The following is a 13959-nucleotide window of genomic DNA, read 5'->3' as shown; positions in this document are numbered from 1 at the left end:
CCTCCCACCCCCATCCTGGCCACCATCCTCTGGACTCTTTCCTGGTGGTGGATAAACTTGTATGATGTGTGTGTGGTGTTTAAAATTGGGAGATCGAGGGTTCCAGCTTGGGTCTGACCCCTGACAGAGCAGGCTTGCTGCCTCTCTCTCCCAAATGTAGCCCACGGTCAGATTGGTCTGATTGGTCAGAGCACTGCACTCTTTCATCAACAGCTAAGCACGCCGTCCAGTGCTTGTGCAATCATGTCCAGTGATCGGAATTGATGTGGAGAAAGAGACTGGAACTCACATATGCAAGGACCATAGAACACGCCAGACCCCGGAGAGACGGAGCTGGGACAGACACAGGCCCACCTCGATGGGGAGCCGACTGTAGAATCCTAGAGCCACCAAGGTTTCGCTGGAGACTCTGCGTCTCAATGCTCTTGTTTCCAGAAGCGGATAACATCGCCACTTCCTAGGTGTGCTGTGAAGATTAGGTAAGAAGACTCAGCACAGTGTCTGACACTGACTTGGGTGTTGAAGACAGAATGGAATTTGGGGCTCACGAGAATGTTCCAGTGATGGCTGTATGATGCTGTGAAAGTACTAAATACCACTGCACTTCAAGATGGTTAATATAGTGAATTTTACCACAATCAAAAAGAAAAGAGACCGTGTGGAGATTTTCCGGGGAGAGAAGGTGGGTGGGAGGGGCAGGAAGCACATTTTCGGCACAAGAATGGGTTTCGGAGAGTTACCCATGGAACACTGCACGGGACAGAGTCTACGACAGACTCCACCCGAGACTGTCCCCAGTGCAGGATGGCTTTCAATGGGCACGAGGACCTAGGTCATATTTCACTTTATTAGGCACCAAGATAGCCTGAAAGATTTTGTCACACACTTTGCTAAACGCAGGACCAAGGGGAAATCGGCCCAAGGGGGCTGGAAGTTTGATTCAGTTCAGAGACCTGAGCCACACTGAATCGGCAGAGTGGGTCCCAGCCTCTCCTGCCTCCTGGGGGAGGTTTAAGGGAATTTCGGTACAAGTGCATTCCTGGGGGTGATGCCCACACCCAAAGGTGTTCTGCGTCCCCCCAGCGGCGTGGAACGCGCCGAGCCAGTCTGACCAGCCAGCCTCTACAGGGCTCGGTTCTTTCTGGAGGGGGCTGTTTGAGGCAGCGTGAGTAGAAATGGAATAAGGCCCAAGAAAACACAGATGTGTTGACAAAGCGGATCTTTTAACCAGTTTATTGTATTTTTACAATCATAAAAATAAATTAGGCATACACAAAAATAGTTGTCATTTTTGCCGAAGAGAAAACAGACCGCATTTACTCACAGAATTCACCTTCCACCCCCACCCGACCTCCTTCAACAATAATTTAACCCTCTAAGGGGGACAGGGAGGCAGTGGTGTACTTAGCAGGGTCCTTGCTCCTGGCTGTGCAGGTGACAGGACAACCTAGAGCCCCCGCGCCAGCAGGCCCAGCGGAGCCCCTGGAGGTGTGGTCAGGGCTGTGAGCCAGCCGAACCCCGAAGCCCCTCCCAGCCCCCACCTGCGGACCCTGCCTCACCCACTGCTCTGACCAAGCCTCCCGAGCACCTTAGTGCTGGTGATCCTAATACGGGGGCCAGACAGAGAGAAGGGATGAAAAAGACCCTTATATGTCCTTCTCGAACTGGGGGTGACGAGAGGGCAGGTTATATGAGCAAACATAATATTTAAGGTGGAAAGGCGGCGATGCCGACAGACCTGTTCCAGGTACCATGCCAGGAATAAGAGCCCCTGAACGAGTCGAAAAGCAGAGTACTTTCTATTCGATCTTGAAACCCAGAGAATTTGGCTAGTCAGTATACTAAATCGTAACTATGAACTTAGAATAGGACATCATGTTGCGACTTTGAGGGAAGCCGGGTTAGTACGATCAAATGATTTTTCACAAATGTGGATTGTATATGTAAATAAATACCTATTAGGTCCCTTTAAAATTAACATATTCTAAATAATAGAACTATTTTGGTGTAGTGACTCATTCTGCCCATAGAGTTCAGAATACACATTTCCTATACACATTTTGTATTTACAAAGAACAAAATAATAAGTTATAACAAAGTATATCCTTCTGTCAAGCTGAACTGGGGGTCAAGGAGCTGGAAATTAGTTTATGTAACAGAACAGCCTTCCTCCCACTGAGGCAAAGGGTTCAACCTCTGGAAGATGCTGAGAAACTAGGCTGGGAGTTCCCACTCTCTCGTGGGCACTTTTCCTCAGCACATCAATGGAACTCTCTGGTACCCACCAAATAGAACCAGGAGTATGGGATGGTTCGGGATGGAGAGAATGGCTTTGCACCAGTAAAGGTGCAGCAAAGCGAGGTGAGTTGAGCAAGAGAGAAGGTATTTAGAGGGTCCTAGTCTAGTCACGGTATTGCCCATGGAAGTGTGTGACCTTCGGCAGGGAACTAGCCATCGGGATGTCGGGTTACTCATCTACAAAGCAGGACCCAATAGGATAGCTCTGACCAAGTTGCTAGTGGTTCTGAGCTATGAGGCCACATTCATCCCAGCTGAGGGATGTGACACTGAGATCAAAATGGCGGACACAGAAACGGGAAGTACCCCAGACGAGGCGAATCACTCAAAGCTGTTCTACTGATAGAACCACCAAAGCCTAGACTCAGAAGGGACCTTAAAAGTCATACTGCCCCAGCTGGGTGCTTGGCTCCCCTCTCCAGCAAATGGCCACTGGGGCTCTGCTGAGACCTCCAGCGATGAGAGCACCCTCTACCCTTGGGGGGGCTCTCACCTGTGGAAAGTTGGTTCTTTTGCAGGAGCAAAAGTGTCTCCCTGTAGCTTTTACCTCCTGGCCTCAGGGTCGCTCTCATAGTGTCTGCGCCCCCACCTCTTCTTCTCCAGGCTAAACGTTCTCATGAAGTCCTCTCCAGCACTTCTAACTGTCTGCACCCCTCCTCGGGATTGGGCATGACCACCTGAATGCCACCTGCCAGCAGTACTCTTCAACCGCTGTTCGGCAATCACAACCACAATGTGGCGGGACGCTCCCCAGTGTTTTCTCCTTAGGCAGGCTAAGTGCCTCATTGTGTGTGTGTGTGTGTGTGTGTGTGTGTGTGTGTGTGTGAGGTTTGGAGGGAGTACTTTCATCCCACTTCCTTGACTCACACTGAGCTTAGTCAACTGAAACCCTTACATCACCACTCGTATTTGTATAGTTTTGGTTTTGTTTTGCTTCCTGGTGAATTTCTAAGATCCAGGTTTTGGTCTAATTTCCCAGATCTCTTTGGATCCTGAACCCGTCAGTGTCTCCAATTTCAGGTCACCCACCAATTTCATCAGTAAGGTGCAACTTCCATCAGCGCCATATTAAAGATGTCTTGTACGGCAAGGGTCAGGTGTTGGCCTCCACCTGCCAGGCTGATAGAGTTTCTTCCAGGTTTGATTTTCAGCCTGTTTTAAGAAAAGCTACTTTTTTTCTCTAGCTTACTTTTTTGTAAGAAGACACTATAAAATACGTAGCCCTATTTCTTTTTGCCACTTATATTTATGCTTTCTACATTAGGAAATCAGTATTCAAATTTGAAAATGGCTGTATTTAAAAAAGAAAAAAATAACAGAGAGAGCCACTGGTTTAGGAAGGTAGTGGTTTAAGAAGGTACTAGTACTATCTGGATTTTTCTCTCTGCCACAGGGTGCCACCGTGCCTTAATGAACTCAGAGGACTGCCGACTCCATCTAGTGGCCGGGTTTATAAGCTTTCTTTACTGTGTCTCAGGCTGTTCCTTTCATCTGGGGGAAAATGCGAGTCCGCGTGAGGGTGGGAGGCTGGAGCGCAGGGTTAGGGTTAGCCTGGGCTACAAGGGGCACACTTCCCTTTTCCAATAAGCGAAAGCAAAACAGCCAACTATTTCTGTTTGGAGCTTTGTTGACTTTTGTGAGAAAACATGTAACACCTTCAATTCATCGAATTTTAAAATCTGGAGCTGGGAATGAGACAAGCCAGGATACAGAAAAAAGTACAACAGCATTAAAATGTAACTTTCAATTCTGCAAGTGGCCGGTTAAGGGAACATGGAGGGGGGCTAGAAGGAATGGCAGATCATGGCAAAGAAAGGGTGAGAGAAGGAAGGGAGAAAGGTGTCTGTACGGGGAGAGTCATCCGAAGGCGAGCTTTCTCTGACCCCCCATCACTGGAAACAGAGAGGCCTTCTCAGACGAATTGTGCGAAGGACAAAGACATTTAGATGTTGACATAACAAACCAGGAAATTAGCAAAAACTGGATTTCAAAGCCAAAAAGTTGTTAAAACGCCTATTCTAGTAATTTATAATCTTTCCAGAGATGAGTAGATTCCAAGAACAGTTCAACTATTTGTTGGAAGAGAAAAAAGACCTTAGTTTGGGTAATTTTTCCCCCTAAAGACGCAGCACTAACCCATTTCTCCTACTCAATTCCGCCATTGGCAGGATGGCCATTCTCATGGGAAGATCCCTGTCCTTTTTAAACAACTGTTAGGTAATATTTGGGGGCCACAGGACACCAAAGAGCTGTCAAAGAGACCAAGCCAGCATTAAGCCAGCCCAGTCATGAGAATCCCGGGTTGGAAGGACCTGGGATGTTCACCTCCTGCTTGATGGAAGAAATCCCCTTTAGGGCGGAGCGTTGCCCATGTAGAGTGTCCCAGACCTCTGTTGGGCAGGCTGGATGGCTCGAAGGTTTTCCCTCAATGTGAGCTGAAATCAGCCTTTCTTTTCTCTTCCACCCATTGACCTTGTCCCCCCGACCAGCATGTGAAGAAAGCCTCCTCCAAGGAATCCTTCAAGTGAATGGCTTGTTCAGCAAGATCTGAGAGTAGCTACAGAAAGGCAACGCTTCTCTTGTGACAAAAAGCAAAAGCAGGCGGTGAGAGGGAGAGAGAGGGCATGGGACAGAAACCATCTGTTTGGCTTCTCTGGTCTTTTTTTGCATGGTGGGCGTGGGAATCAGGGTCTCTGCTGGCTGCCATATTGCATAAGTTACGCTGTGTACAAAGGAGAGGAGATGGGTGTGCTTTTGCAAAATGGTGGCTGGGCTCTCCAAGAAGAGAAGAATGAGTAAGGCCCAGGCAGAGCTAGGTAGGGAGAGATAGGTAGGGGGCTACGTGATCAGGCTCACAGAAATCCCAAAAATGCAGAGGTGTAAGGAAACCAGAGATAAGGAACGCACTAGACCACCCTGCCCAGGTGTCAGGGGCGGGGCTTTTATTTATTTATTTATTTAATGACAGTCACCTGTGACCAACAAAGAATAACCAGACCCTAAACAAGAAGTAAGCCATTAAAGATGTTATCACTAGTCCTTACTCAAACCAAGACGTCAAAAGAGTGATAAGGCCACAGGCTCCCTGATCAGTTCTAAACAGACTGTCCGTGGAGGCCCATGTTGGCAACCCTGGCGGGACCCCTCTCACTCCTAAGAGCTTTTTCTGTATCCTCACTTAATAAAACTCTATTGCTTTACTCACTCCTCTTCGCCTGCGAGATTCATTCTTCGACTTGTGAGACAAGAACCTAGCTCTCCCGCTTCAAGAACACCCGTGGAGAGGCCAGACAGAATTTCTGAAAGCCCAAGGGTTTGAGAACTGAACAGTGTGTCAGATCGAGCTGGCGCTACTGATTCCAAAAATTTCAAGCGATCATCAAATTCGCAGATTTTCGGGTTAAAGGGCTCATGGAAGAAATAATTACTAAGAATCCAGGCTTGCTTTAAAGGAGAAAAAGACCCAGGACCATGGTAATATGACAGATTTTCTATAAGCTTACAATTTGTTTAGGCTGATATTTTTCTTAATTGGTGAAAGAACATACATATATATGTGTGTGTGTGTGTATATATATATATATATATATATATAAAACCCTTGAACAACGTGGGTTTGAACGGTATGGGTTTTTTTTTTTCAGAGATTTTTTTTCCAGATAAATACTGTACATGTATTTTCTTTTCCTTGTGATTTTCATAATAACATTTTCTTTTCTCTAGCTTACTTTTTTGTAAGAAGACACTATAAAATACGTACGACATGTAAAAAAATGTGTCGACTGATTATGTCCTTGGTAAGGCTTCCAGTCAATAACAGGCTGTTAGGAGCTAAATTTTTGGGGAGTCAAAAGTTATACATGGATTTTCAACTGTGTAGGGGGTGGTTGGCATCCTGAGCTCCCACACTGTTCAAGGGTCAACTGTATATGTGTGTGTATATATGTGTGTGTATATATATATACACACACACACATATACATACACACACACACACATATTCTTTCGTTTTAATTGACCTTTCAGATCATTTACCTTTCAATACGCACTGCATCCCCTTGCAGCCCGAGGCCTCTGGAACTGCAGAGTTACGTGCAGGGCGTCGGGGAAGACCCAGCCGCTGTGGCTGTCACTGGAGGAGCCCACGGCCCCTCTCCCTCTCTCTCTGGCTAGCGGCATGAATGCAGATCTTAGTGCTCGAGTCTGGGATGGTGGGATACAGATTGTGAGTCATAGGGAGGGAGGAATGAGAAATCACAAACAGAAATCCATAACCCAAACTGGAAAAACCAAAGGGAGACTCTTTCTAATATAAACACAGGTTTTATGCTGAGACAGGTTGGTCTACTGGGTGACGTGTGGCGCATAGCCCAGGACAGGTGGCTGCGGACGCGGGAGAGCCCAGGGCACAGAGACACCAGAGGCTCCATGGCCAGAGGACCCCCGGGGTGCAGTTCCCTGGGGGCACATATCACTGGGAGTGGAATCAGAATTTCGGGCATCACCTTGCTATGCCAATGGCTTTCTTGTTGTGTCAAGGACAATTCCATTTAGGATGGGGTTTAACAAAACCTGCACAGAGTCCTGTAACCAGGATCTGTGACCTTGCCGGGGAAGAGATCAACAGAAAGAGACGTGGGAAACAACTGAGTGCCGCGGATACTGTCCTGACCTCTGGCCGGAGGAAAGAATTCTAGAGCTGGGCTTTGACTGCTGAGCGGGAAATTTCTCGGCCGCTTGGTTTGAAATGAAGCCGCATCCTGTAGACCTAAGGCTTCTGGGCAGGTGAGTTGTGTGGTTAGACTCAACCCTGGCACCGAACAGGTGAGTGGAATATACCTGGCAGGTCAATTCCTTAAACTGAGTCTCAGTGTCCTTGTCAGCACAATGGGGATAATGACTCAGCCCCTGGCTCCCGTTCTGGGACTCTGTGAGCCCCTAACCGTCTAGGATCTGTGATTACACCTGCGACATAATAAAGCACTATTTGACAGGAGATATTTGTGTCACAAGGCAGGAAAAAGCCTCTGTCTGTGAGTATGGAAACAGGCACCGCGGGGCTGAGGTAACCGTGGGAAGCAGGTGTCTCAGCAAGGCCTCGTGGGGCTCCGGGGTGGGAGCTGCCTCTTGGACTCTCCAAGGGACCCCGATATAGAAGAGGCCAGGCGCACCTCGGCTGAGGCAGGGCCGCCTGGGGGCCCAACGGCTGACTTAGGAAGTGCTGGCTGGCGCGGGAGCCGTCGGAGAGCTACGAGCCCCCCACCGCCTGGGTTCAGACAGCACCTTAGCGGGCTCCCGGAGCAGGGATCGTCGGTTTATGGCGATGCTACAGGACAACCGTGGCTTGGCTCCGGGCTCCACGTGGGCGCTTTCCCGAAGGTGGGGGTGGTGACGACGCCGGCTGGCGGCGCGGTGCGGGGGCCCGGAGCCCCTGGTGGAGCAGCTGGCCCCACCGCCCCCGCCTCCCTGACCTGCCCCGCGGCTGCAGCGCGGGGGGTTATCTGCTGCCCAGGAAGCCCGCGTGCCTGTTGGCCCCGCGGGTGCAGGAGGCGCAGCAGGCGGTCTTGTAGTAGTTGTAGACGCACAGCCGCGCCTGGACCACCACGTTGCAGTTGAAGTACCTGTCCTTGCAGTTCTCATCTGCAGCAACACAGAACCGAAAAGACGCTCTGAGCACAGAGCCCGCCCGGCAGGTGGGACGAGGAAGGGCGCGGGGCATGGCTTTCGATCCTGGTCCCGCGTTAATACCCACGGGAGGCGTGGGGGGGGGGGGGCAAGAGCTTACACCCTTTTTCTTTTCTTTTAAATGTGATAACAGAATTAGGCGTAGAGAGTAATTCAACGGACTGTGGTCTTGCTGCTCACCAACACAGACACAAGTCCCAGAGTGCACTCTGCCCGCCACCACCTCCCCTCGCTCCTGGCTTCGCGGTAATCAAGCCCCACATGTGCTGTTACTGATCCCCAATCCTTTCTTTATACTTGAACTGTGAATGCTGGTACCCTATTCACTATGTGGCATTTCAACTTAAAAAAAAAAGATGTAGATCGTGTCTATTCCTTGGCAATGCTGACATTCCTTTGTGTGACGCGTTCACGTTTAACAAATGCTCTAGGGGGTTCATTTTCGTTACTGAATAGTATTCCATCATGCATTCCACAACTTATTGATCCATTTTCCACTGACAGTTTTTTACAACAGCCGACGTTGCCCCTTGAAACAGCCATTACGCATGCCGTCTCTGGGTCTTGCTGGGCTGTAAGCACACGCAGCTCTACTGGGTCTCGTCAGATGGCCCCCCGAAGTGGGGGCAACAATTTATAATTTTGTCAGTGGTGCAGAATGCTTTTGCTTTCTCTTGCTCATGCTGCATGTTTTATTTTTTGCAGATCTGGTGGCTGTGACCTTACCCTCAAAGAAGGTTGAATGCATCGTCATATGTATATTTGCCCTTTGAGTTTCCTTTTCTAGTAATTGCTTTTCCTATCTTTTGATCACTTGCTAATTTAGCTTGAAATAAATGATTCATGGAAATTCTTTATATATAACAGATCCGATCCTTTGTTCATTAGGTGTGTTGCAAATATATTCTCCACACCTGTGGTTTTTCTTATCACTTTGCTGCAGTGTTATTTGTTAAAAAGATTTTATTTTTAATATAATAGATGTATTCATATTTTGTGTTTTGGTACTTGTATTTCTCATTTACGAAATCCTTCCCTACACTAATATATATATATTTCCCCATATTCTCTTCTAGAAGTTAAAAAAATTTCTCTTCACATTTATAATTCACCTGGAATTGATGTGTGTGTGAGTGGTGACAAGTAGGAATTCGATTTGTTTTTTTCCTATATGGATAAACAATTGTCTCATCACCACTCCCTGAACATTCATGTTCCCCCCCAGATTCATACTGTCAACCTTGACCCTGTATCATGCGCCATAATATGCTCGGATTTATTTCTGGGCACTCCATCCCATTCCATTGGTTTGTCTGTCCTTGTACAGTATGTCCTGATACGTGGTAGGATACACTTCCCAACATTGTTCGTTACCCAAATTACCTTGGCTGTTATTGGGTCTTTGCTCTTGTTCTTCTGTGTAAAGCTTAGACACAGTCTGTCTGATTTTTCTACGAGAAGCCCTGTCTAGGCTGAATGGCATTTCTTGGATTCTAAGATACTATCAATTGTCAGACGTAGTAATGGCTCTCTGTAGTTATATGAAAGATTATAAAAATGTATGTAGATAAAAAAAAACTGGTCACAGCACACACGGGCCCATGTACTCACGTCTGCTTTTCTTCTTTAGCGTTATAATCGAACGTGCACCCGAGCCCTTTTCGCTGTGTGAGTCTGTGTAGACGCTTGCTGTGAGCAACCACCCGGGACCCACTCTGTGCTTCAGAACTCCGGCTGTGTCACAGCCTGGACATTTTTAGTAACGCTAGGTCTGCTGGTATAAATCCGAGGCATATCAAACAATACCACGGTTTTGCTTACATTTTCTATTTTGTGAATCTCATCGTTTCCCTTTTTTCCTTAATTGAATTTTCTATAATTGGAAGCTAAGTAATCTCTTTCTTATTCTTGAAAAGACACCATAGACGAGCGAAGAAGACAGAAGCAGACTGGTAAACAATTTCTATCTTATCGCATTAGTTAGGAAACTAGGAGATGTTCTCTTCAGAACGCACAGGCTGGTTAGCCCAATCACCCCCAGCTCTGCAAGCTGCACAATCAATTCTAAGGATCTGGTCATTCTGACTGTCTTTAATTATCTTGGCCTGGCCAGAGACGAGGAGACAACTTTATCTATATAACTTCTCTTTCCAGTGTTGCATTATAGTGTACTCTTTTAAAAAACAGTTCATGTAACAATTTGGGATGCACATTTCAATCAAGTTCTAATTATGTGTTGCCAATGTAACAAGTAAATGGAGGGGACATCTAGATGGAACACGCCTGTGTACAAGAACGGTACTTCTCTCACTATTTTTCCCTCCTGGCTCCTGGCCAGACATTTTCTTCTTATATTGATTTTATCACATTCCAGTAAGGTATGTTTCCGATTTTTCTCACAATCCTTGCTCATTCTCCCTCTGTTTTCCTTCTTTCTTTTCTTCCAACTCGGGTTACGATGTCTGTGATGGTTAATTTTATGTGTCAGTGTTACTGGTGATGCCCAGATGAAACATGATTTCTGGGTGTGTCTGGAGGGTGTTTCTGGATAGGGTCAGCATTTGAATTGATGGGCCCAGTAAAGCAGGTGGCCCTCCCCAGTGGAGAAGGGCCTCACCCACTGAAGGCCTGAATAGAGCATCAACCAGAGGAAGGAGGAATTTGCCCCTTTCCTGCCTCACTGCTTGAGCTGGACATTTCATGTCATCTTCTCCTGCCCTCGGGCCAACATTTACACCATCAGCTCCCCTGGTTCTCAGGCCTTCAAGACTCAGATTGAATTACATCAGCAGCTTTCCTGAGTCTCCAGCTCGTGACTGGTAGGCTGTGAGACTTTGCTTCTCCGTTCATGGGAACCAATTCGTCATAATTTCTTTTTCTTTCTTTCTTTTTCTTTCCCTTTCTTTCTTTCTTTCTTTTTCTTTCTTTCTTTCTTTCTTCTTTCTTTCTTTTTCTTCCTTCCTTTCTCTTTCTTTCTTTCTTTCTTTCTTTCTTTCTTTCTTTCTTTCTTTCTTTCTTCTTCTCTCTCCTCTCTCTCTCTCTCTCCCTCCCTCCCTTCCTCCCTTCGTTCTTCCCATCTATCTACCATCCTCTATTTCCCTACCTACCCCTTTATCCATCCACCCATCTATCCTATTGGTTTGGGCTCCCTAGAGAACCTTGACCAATACAATGTCCTTAACAGGAGAAAAGTTTTTAATTTATTATGTTAGGTTTTTACATTCAGCAACACGGCCTCTGAGTTTTGCGTCTAGCTTATGAAGGCTTAACCAACCCCGGGATATGTATCTTTTCTGGTATTTTTACAGTGTGTTTTCTATGCAAGGGTCTTTAATCCTTTAGGCATTTATGTTTATATATGGCATAAAGCAAGATTTGAACTGTTTTGCTTTGTTTTTTCAAATGGATCTTTGATCACCTGAATACAGTGGATCTCCTCTCCCTACTTCCTTAACGTTAGACTTTTATCAGGTGCCGGGGTGGCGCAGTCGGTTAACTGTCTGCCTTCGGCTCAGGTCATGATCCCAGGGTCCTGGAATCGAGCCCCACATCGGGCTCCCTGCTCAGCGGGGAGTCTGCTTCTCCCTCTGCCCCGCCCCCCCCCCCCCGCTCATGCACGTGTGCACTCTCTCTCAAATAAATAAATAAAATAAATTAAAAAAATTAGGTCTTTATCATACTTCACTTCCCTTGTATATCAGAATTCTGTATTGTAACACCCATACCCCTGTCTCTTCCTGACCCCAGTATAGTTTTAATTTCTGTATTTTATTATGTGTTCAAATATATGATAAGGCAATATATTTGAACATGTTATATGTTGAGCCTCATGAACCTTCTTTTATCCTCTTTACAGAATTAAAAAAAAAAGATTTCATTTTTTAAGTAGTCCCTACACCCAACATGGGGCTTGAACGACCCCAGGATCAAGAGTTGCGTGCTCCACGGACTGAGCCAGCCGGGCTCCCCCTCTTTACAGTACTAAGTGTTCCCATCCAGGAATAGTCAGTCTCTCTATCCATTCACATTTCTTATTATGTCCTATACTAAGGTTTTCTTATTTTAAATTATTATTTAACAGCTTTTTTCTAAGTAGATGTAGACCTTCCTTATTAATTTTCTTCCTTCCACTGTTTTGCACCTACAATTAAAAGTTGAAATCTCACTACTTTGACCTTAAAGATAATGGAACCAAATCTCTGAAATCATTACCATTTTAATCAATTCACATTTAAGTGTGGAGGGTAGCTCGGATCACCTCCCATGCTTTGGACAGTCATCTTAAACTATGAAACTTACCACACTGAAAGTGTTCTGACCCCTGAACCCCATGACTATGCACGAGGTCACAGAGAGACCTGGATGGGCTTGGCATTTTCATACCGGGGAACTTGCTGGGGTTTAAGAAGGGTGTATCTCTTCTCCAAGATAGGAGTCCCAACTTACCGACTTCAGGGACACAGTCCTGAGGGTTACAAGATTCTTTCTCTTCTGGTTTCAGCTGAGGGTCACAGAGATTGCTTAGGGTCATGTCATCGGACAGGCAGCGTACTTCGCGGACCCGGAAGCCGCCCTGGCAGCTCTTGGAGCACTGCGTGGTGACAAAAGGAGAGAGGAAGATTTTCGGCTGTCCATTAGCTCAGCACACAGGAGGGACAGATACTGGAAAATTTCAAGCATCTTCAAAAGGTGACCAAATACTAAAACAAACTCCCACGCATCAACCAACGTCAACAACCATGAACTCATGGCCAATCGTGTCCCATCCATACCCACCCACATCCACTCCACTCCACTCTTATTTTGGGGCAAATCTAGACATCACATCACTTCTCCTATAATATCTCAGTTTGTAGCCCTAAAAGACGAAAACCTTACAAAGTTACCACAATAGTATTATTACACCTAGAGATTAACAATATGTCCTTATCTTCAAAAATATATTCAGAGTTCCCATTTCCACTTCTCTTGTGAAGCTCAAGTTTTTAATACATTTTTTTTTTTTGAATCAGGACCCTCATCAGGCCTGCACATTGCAGTTGGTCGACAGACCGTTTAGGACTCTTTTCAGTCCACAGGTTCGCTCCTGTTGCCTTTTCTCCCCATTGGACTTTATTGTCTGGAGGAACTGAGTCATTTGTCCCAGAGAGTTCCCCATAGTCAGGATTTTGCTGACTGCATCCACATCGTATGATTTAACATCATTCTCTGTCCTCTGCATTTCCTGTAAATAGTAAGCTGGGCGTAGAAAAGGCCTTAACAGGTGCAGGCTTGGTTTTTTTTTTTTTTTTTTTTTGGTGGTGAGCTGGCGTCACTGGATGTGTGTGGTTGTCTCTGTTTTGGGGGATGTCAGCAGCCACGGATGTGACACGTCCGGATGCATTAATTCACTTGTGGTTGAACAATGCTGGTAAAACTCTATCACCTCTTCTTCTTTTATTAGCCAGGAAATGAAAATAATCTCTGCCCCATCCCTGCCTGGATTTGCTCTTTGGTACACCCAGTGATACAGCTTGTTTAGGAAAGACAGGGTAAATGCTTGATTACTTTCCTTTATCAGTCTTCAGAATAATGAGATGGTTTTCCTAATGGTGGATCCTCCAATTCGTTTTTTTTTTTAAATTATTATACACTTATTATAAATGGATGGGTTTAAACACATATGATGTATTTCATTCAATCTATGGCAACTATTCTCTTTACTGATGCTCACTGATGTCTCCTCAGTGGCTAGTCTGAGCCCCTAAAACTTCGGGCATGAACTCAATTGTCTTTAAGCTTCCTTGCCGTGTGGGATAAAAAGATATTCCAACCTAATTTATACATATACAGTCCCAAACGTGGAATCAGCTATTCTCTAAGAATTCTTGGCTGCTTTTACTGGAGAGTGGTATTTTGAAACCACACTCTGGCTGATAGGCATGCCCTTTGCTACTGGGTTGGCCATTGTTTCTAGGCTCTTTCGATGGGTAAATG

General features: G+C 46.0%; 1 protein-coding gene across 3 annotated transcripts in view; it reads right to left on the bottom strand.

The window, feature by feature from the left end:
• Positions 1–1218: 1218 nt before the first annotated feature.
• THSD4 (thrombospondin type 1 domain containing 4) overlaps positions 1219–13959 on the bottom strand; it is a 551960-nt gene continuing 539219 nt past the window's right edge. For all 3 annotated transcript variants that reach the window (XM_026478433.4, XM_057303654.1, XM_057303655.1), the window contains 2 exons: positions 12430–12574; positions 1219–7938 (listed from right to left, as the gene is read on the bottom strand). In XM_026478433.4, the coding sequence (XP_026334218.1) occupies positions 7796–7938; positions 12430–12574 (288 nt within the window). In that variant the 3' untranslated portion in view covers positions 1219–7795. The remainder of the gene's footprint in view (positions 7939–12429; positions 12575–13959) is intronic.

The sequence above is a fragment of the Ursus arctos genome, unplaced genomic scaffold (assembly GCF_023065955.2).
Source record: "Ursus arctos isolate Adak ecotype North America unplaced genomic scaffold, UrsArc2.0 scaffold_28, whole genome shotgun sequence".
NCBI classification, from domain to species: Eukaryota; Metazoa; Chordata; class Mammalia; order Carnivora; family Ursidae; genus Ursus; species Ursus arctos.
The sequence above is the reverse complement of the archived record's forward strand: the minus strand, read 5'-3'. Positions and strand labels throughout refer to the sequence as shown.